The 6,851-nt window shown below is 62.8% G+C and overlaps 1 protein-coding gene across 1 annotated transcript; it reads right to left on the bottom strand.

Moving 5' to 3' along the window:
* Window positions 1-241: 241 nt before the first annotated feature.
* Window positions 242-2,046, bottom strand: PHLDA3 (pleckstrin homology like domain family A member 3). Its single transcript, XM_033001970.2, has 2 exons — window positions 1,397-2,046; window positions 242-981 (listed from the first exon to the last, which is right to left on the bottom strand). The coding sequence occupies exons 1-2, from the start codon at window positions 1,746-1,748 to the stop codon at window positions 860-862; spliced, it is 474 nt and encodes a 157-aa protein (XP_032857861.1). The 5' UTR covers window positions 1,749-2,046; the 3' UTR covers window positions 242-859.
* Window positions 2,047-6,851: the final 4,805 nt, after the last annotated feature.

The following is a 6,851-nucleotide window of genomic DNA, read 5'->3' as shown; positions in this document are numbered from 1 at the left end:
CCCGCCATCCCTGCCTGCAAAACCAGGCAGCACTGCTCCTGGGTCGCCTGCCCACAAACCGCCGTGGGAATCCCCGGGGACATGAGCGACGGGAGAGGCTCGGGGTGGCAGCAGCAGGGTTTGGAGCCCGACTGCGGGATGCTGACAGATTTAGGGGGATGCCAGCAACCAGCGAAGCTCTGTGCAGGATTTGTGCTCTGACATACTCTGCAGGGTCCCACAAATCAAAGCAACACCAAGATAAGCAGCAGAAGGTCCTGTTTGGAGACACTTGGTACATGGAGTCGGGGTCCCCACTGCCTTCCCCAGCGTCTCCCATTAGCCCAAGAACAGCCCAGAGCAGGACAGTGTCCAGCAACACGGCCACATCACTGCGCCATCCAGGTACGGTGCCCAGAGGGGTCCCTGCTGCAGCAGCAGCTCTCCAGCCCCTTCTCAACATGGGGGGCTCAGGGGAGCCATGTCCCCGCCTATATCCATCTGTCCCAGTGTCACCGGCATGTGGGCAGAGCTCACCGTCGCACTGCTTCCTTCAGGCTCAACCTCACCCCTCCCTTCTCCTGTCCTACAGGAGAGGTCTGGGGTCCCCACCAGCCCACCAAGGTCCTGGCGGTGTCAGCTGAAGGATGGTGGGACCCCAGGAAGGGATGTCACCTCCTGCCACGTCCGGAGCCACAGGTGGTGGCTCTGTCTGTGTCCTTTGCCCCATCATGCCAAGGGGATGTGGCTTGAGCCCCGTAGCTGTGCCAGCCCAGCCTCTGCGGTGCCTCAGTCCTGCCGCAGGATGGGGGGGCCAGCGCCTGCACTGGCCTCCCCCGGGGCCACTGTCCCTGTCCCCGGGCCGCAGACAGCAGTGGCCTCATTTGCCCACCGGGATCCCGTTCTCCCCACCGCGTGCTGAGCCAAGGGCCATCTCCATCCTGCTCGTTGGATGCTGCGTGTCCGCGGGCTGTCCCACCGGGGCTGTGTCGAACTGCACCACTGCGGAGAGAAGGCGCTTGTTACCCACCCGGCCAGCGCTGGGATGCGGGGAGGATCCAGCCCCGGGGGGAGCTGGGGAGTGGGGCCAGCCACAGTCCTCACCATCATCCCACGTGCAGGATGGCAAAGAGCCCCACATCCCTCGGGGCCACCCCAGCCAGAAGGACAGTGTTAGAAAGTTCCTCTCCAGGGATGGGGGGAGGTGAAACCCGGTGGGGGGGTGTGAAGGGCAGACCCCAGCCAGTGCAGGGGGGTCATGGGACCACCACCCTGCAAACCCATCTCCATCCATGGGACCCCCTCTGTGATTCCCATGGGGAAGCCGAACCACTTGGAGATGGGACCCGGCAGCTGGGGACCTCATCCTCTAGTGGGTCCTGCACCCCAACCCGCGGCACGGCGGGGGGTCCGGTACCTGCTCGGCAGCTGTGCCGGGCGCGAACAACCTGGATCGCCTGCTGGTTCTTGAAGCGGACGAGGCCCATGGTGATCTCGGCGTTCCAGCCCGGGTCCTCCTGGGCACAGCGGAAATCGATCTCGTGGCTGTCGTCCATCACCACCGTGAAGTAGATGTGCCGCTCCTTCCACTCCACGCACTCCACTGCCTTCATGCGGGCGAAGCTCAGCTCCTTGCGCCGCGAGCCCTTGGGCTCGAAGAGCTGCAGCCCCTTCTCTGTCAGCAGGCACCGCTTCTTCTTCCAGAGCTGCAGCAGCCCCCCGCTCCGTTTCTCCAGCACCCCCTCTCTCAGCACCTTCTCAGGGGTCATAGCGGCTCCTCAGCCCCCCTGGGACCCTCAGCACCTCGTGTGGACGCAGCCGGGCATCACCCGCTGGGGGATTTCCAGCCCCTCCACGTCGGAGCCGAGCTCCTCGGGGCCAGGACCCCCACGGCAGCCGTGCTGCCCCTGGGGCACTCGCTGCCCTCTGCTCCCTGGCCTTCAGAGGGGGTGAACGACGGGGTGCCCCATGCCGGCTGCCAGCCCTGTTGCCGGGGCTCTGCTCCCTGCCCCGTGCAGCGTGTGGGATCCCCGGCGCTGCGCGCCCCAGGAGCTGTCGCTACATGCCCGGCTGCTCTCCCACTCGCATTCCTCCCCGCCTCGCCTGGCCCCTCCTGCCGCGCAGGCACCCTTCACGCCCAGGCGAAGCCCAGCCAGGCCCGGCGCAGCCCCACTTCACCCAGGAGCTGCTTTTGGGGTGCCCGCGGGCAGGCGCTGGCCCTGGAGTCCTCATGTGAACAGGCAGGGTGTGGGTATGGGTCTGCACGGCAGCGGTGCCAGGGCAGGGCTTGGAGACTTCTGCACGGCAGCCTGGGCATGGGGTGCAGTGCTGGCTGCTGGGGGGTGCAGTGCCAGCTGGCACAGGGCTATAGGGTGCAGTGTCGGTGGGGACAGGGGGCTGTGGGGTGCAGCCCCAGCCAGGCACAGGGTTATGGGGCACAGTATCAGATGGTGCAGCACCAGCTGGGGCAGGGGGCTGTGGGTGCAATGCCGGCCAGGAAGGGGGTATAGGCTGCAGTGCTGGCTGGGTTGGGGGGCTGGGGGGTGCAGTTGCAGCCAGGGCAGAGGATTATGGTGTCCAATGCCAGCTGGGGCAGGGGGCTATGGGGGTTCAGTGTCAGCCAGGGCAAAGGGTTACGGGGTGCAGTGCCACCAGGGGCAGGGGACTGTGGGTGCAGCACTTGCCAGGCAGGGGCTGTGGGGACCCCTGGGTGACCCCCAGGAGAGGGGACACATGCAGCCAGGAGATGTCTTGTGTCACCACTCTGAGCTGGCTGTGCAGGGCTGCCCTTCAATAGGGACAGCCCTTAACACCCACCACCCACCTGGCCCTGCACCCAAGGGTGGTGGCCCAGCCCTCAGCACACAGAGCTCATTTTCCAGATCCCCTTGGACAGGGATTTGAAGCCCCCAGCCTGTCCCACTGAGGACCAGCATCCCCCAGCCTCATGGGACCTGTACAGGGGTAGGGGGGGACACATCCCCAGTGTGGTGCTGGGGCAGCACAGCACAGCCCCATCTCGCCTGAGTCCACCCTCCCCTGCAGCAAAACACCCATCCCCTTTCCAGCCCAGCTTGTTCCCTGCCACTGCAGCTTCGTCTGTTCCTGTGCCAGCGCCTGGCACGGAGGGGTTCACCGTGCCGTGCCAGGCTGCCAGTGGGGACATCTGGGGCCTTCGTGCTGGCTGTGGGCTGCCAAAGGGGGTGATACTCACAACCTGCTGGGCAGCTCGGTGTGACCCCAGAAACTCCGAGGGTGCGGGTCCCTTTGCCCAGGGGAGGTCCAGAAGGGGAAAAAATCCCCCCCCCAGAGACACACCGGGGTCATGGTCTGGGGTTGGCAGCCCACAGGTCGGCGCACGGCTCCCTGGCACGCAGCCGCTGCCCCGGTGCTCACCTCCCAAATCACCCTGCTCGTGCCGCCCCACAGATCCCCCACACACCACACCACACCACACCCCCCCCCCGTACCCCCAGTTGAAGCCCCTCTTGCCCCAGCCCCTCCATCATCCCGGTCCATGCCAGGGGCATTGCCTGCAGCCGGCGTGGCCGGGGGGCAAGTCTGCAGAGGCAGATGAGATGCACCTAATTATCCCTCATTAAGAGGGCAGGGCCGCGGCTGCGGAGCCAGGAACTGGTTCGTGCTCCCCGGGGCCAACCTTGCCACGCTGGCAGCGGTCCCGGGTGTCCCAGCAGACCCGGTTTCATGACGTCAGGTGGCCCCAGCTCCCCTGCAGCCCTCACCACCCCCGCAGCCAAAGGCAGCGCGGGGCCCTGCCCAGCCGGGGGGGCCAGCACAGCTCTGGAGATCACCCCGAGCACCCTAGCACTTTCAGGAGGGGCAGAGCAGATGCAGGGGGGTCCCCCCCTAAAAGAGCATCCAAGGCTGGTTTCTCATGCACAGGTAAAGCTCAGCTCCGGGGATGCTGAGCCCTGGACATTCGGGGGGGGGGATTAGTTTTGGGACTGGCACCCCCAGCTCTGCTCTGGCAAGCTGGGATGTCTGTGGGCACTTTTGGTTCACCAACCAGCCCAATCTCCTTCCTCACCACCCTGGGGAGAGCCAAGGGCTGCCAAACCACCCCCGCACTGAGGCCCCAGCTCCGCTGCTCCCTGCCTCTCCAGGCTCCAGGCACTAAGGGAAGGACGTTTTCCTGTAGCTGTGGATGTAAAGGAGCTTTGACAAAGTCTTTCTCTCCCTGGCTGCCCGTTCCCAGACCCGCAGGGCAGGAGGCTCGTCCAGTCAGGCTGCCCAGGAGGCTGATGCTGCAGCTCCTGCCCTCCAGCAAACCCGACAGGACTCCCTGCGCCAGGCTGCCAGCAAGCAAAAGGCTTTGCTCCACATGCTGCCTGCAGTCCCCACAAACACCCCGTCCACACAGAGCCATTACGGGCAGGTAACGGGGGCTGCCAGAGCTCAGCTGGGGGGAAGCCCTGCCCCGGGCTGGCTCAGCAGCCGCTGGGGTGACATCCCCACAGAACACTCACGGCCAGGACGGGGAGGTGGCAACATGGCATCCCCTGCCACGAGATCCCCCGGCACCACTGCCCGTGGGGCTCAGAGGGCTCCAGTCCAACCCCTCAGAGGGGCATCATCACCACCAGCCTCCAGGCTGCAGGGTGTTTGGCCACAAGCCGAAGCTCTGGTTCATCTCTTCGGAGGCAGGTTTGGGTCCCATGGCCTCCTTTCCAGGGGCTGGCAGTCCCCCGTGCAGCAGCAGGGAGGGATGGGTGCTGCTGGGTGCGATGCGGCTCTGATGCCCCTAAAGGGAGTCGGGCAACGCTTGGGTGCAGGTGTCCAGACACGTCCCGCTGACCGGCGTCAGGCCGTGCCCATGCACGGGGAGGAGTAACCAGCAGAGGGTAGCAGATGGTCACCGCCATCCCGCTGCAGTTTGGACAGGGGTGCCCAAAAAACACCTCTAATCCCACCCTGCTTCTCCTGGGCCTTGCCCCACGGCCTCCTCCAGCCCACCTCATGCCCGCTGGCTGGATGCGCAGCCCCAGCGATGCCCGTCCTGGTCTCCCCACGTGCTCACGCTGTGGATGTTGGTCTCTATCACTTCCTCGGCCATTCTCAGGGGAACAGTGCAACTTCAGCAGTCATGCAGCACGGATGGCAAACCCTCAGGGCAAGGTCCCTGTCCCAGGACACCGCCCGTGCTGTCACCTGGGACTGTTGGGGCTGAAAGCTCAGCAGGCAGCCTGGAGAAGAGAGATCTTGGGGAGACCAAACTTCAGTTTTCCACTACCTAGAGAAGGGTTGTGGAGAAGGGAGACACAGCAGTGCATGGCAAAAGGACAAGAGACAATGGGCACAGGTGCACAAGGGAAACTCTGAGGCACACAAGGAAAATAAATAACCTTCTCTGGGTGTTTGGTGCAACGCTGTGGTAAGACCCACAGTGGTGGGACCTCCATCCTTGGAGTGTTTCCAAACCTGACTGGACACCAGAGGCTCTGATAACCAGACCTGTAGGAGCTAGCCCTGCCTTAAGCAGGAGGTTGGACTCGAGACCTCTGCAGGGCCCTTCCACCCTACAGCTTTCCATGACCCCATGAAACCCAAATCCAGCATTTCCTCCTGGCTTTGACCAGGCTGCCAGGAGTAAATGGCCTCTACGGGGTCCACCACACTTGTGGTATGTCAGTACCTCCCCTCTCTCTGACACAACCTCTACAACCACGGGGAGACTAAAGACTGTTGGAGCTTGATTGACTAAACAGCGTTGCTTGGGCGCAATCCCTGCCTGGGGTACACCCAGCCGAAATGCCGCAGCAGCACAGCATCCCCCGCACGCTCACGGAGAAAGCAGGCAGCTGCCTGACCCCCCCCCATGCCTCTGCCGGGGAGCAGGGCCTCTGCCAAAGCAGGGAGCCAGGTTTCAGCCTCCGCACCGAGGGTGGCACGTGAACCCGCTGTGCTACAGCTCCCGACCCACTGCCACATCCCCGAGCCTGGGCTGTCTGCTCCACACGCCAAGTGCCATCTGCTGTCGCCTCGCCGAACCCCAACCGCACACCCCAGAGCAATGGGACCGGCTAGAATTTGGGTCCCAGGCTGGGAAACCTGGGCAGGGGGGATTTGGGGAGATTTTTAAAGAATTTACTCCTCATCTCAGCTTCCAAGACATCGTGTAAAACCCAAGGGTCTGATGAACCGCAGAAAGTGCTTAAGTTGATAAAGGAGCCCAAGTCCTCCCCCATGAAAGGATTTCTGCCTCTGTTGTGCTTCTCAAAACACTACCCATCTCATTTACTCAACCACAATGTTTATAACTTTAAAAAAACAAAACAAAACTAAATTCCCTGTGGAGTTGGTAGCTCTGAACTGCAGTAAGGCTGATCTTGTGGGCGTGTCACACCGGTCAAACCAGAGATTCACAGAAAGAAAGTAAAGAGTTTAGGTGAAAACTAATTAAATCTGGGAAGCTGCCAAACTGACAACTTAATGTTCCCCAGTGCTGCTAAAAATCCAGGGAGTAGGTGAAAAGCTGTTAATTATTCAGTACTGCTGGGCACGCCTGTTTGGAGAGGTGCCATGTAAAGCACTGATAAGGGTTTCGATAGGGTGTACACACGTGTTGTGCTACCAACACACCCAAGAAGGTCTGTCCGGGGCCTCCCAGCATCAACCGTGGCTTTTGAATTGGTCATCCACCACGGGAGCAGGGGGAGAGCCCGGCCCAGCCGACCCATAGAGCTCAGCTGGCCACAGCTGGGCCGTGTCAAATTGTACAGAGCAGTTCCTGCCTTCCTGCTTTAATTGCAAACATTTCCTGGCCTCCCTCTACCTCCCGACCTCCAGCTCTGGCCACCCAGCGCCCCTCCTCAGCCCCAGATGGGGAATAAACTCTCCAGCAAGGCCAGGCG

The sequence above is a fragment of the Tyto alba genome, unplaced genomic scaffold, assembly GCF_018691265.1.
Source record: "Tyto alba isolate M040663 unplaced genomic scaffold, T.alba_DEE_v4.0 Super-Scaffold_30, whole genome shotgun sequence".
Lineage (NCBI taxonomy): Eukaryota > Metazoa > Chordata > Aves > Strigiformes > Tytonidae > Tyto > Tyto alba.
This window is presented reverse-complemented; position numbering and strand designations above follow the sequence as displayed.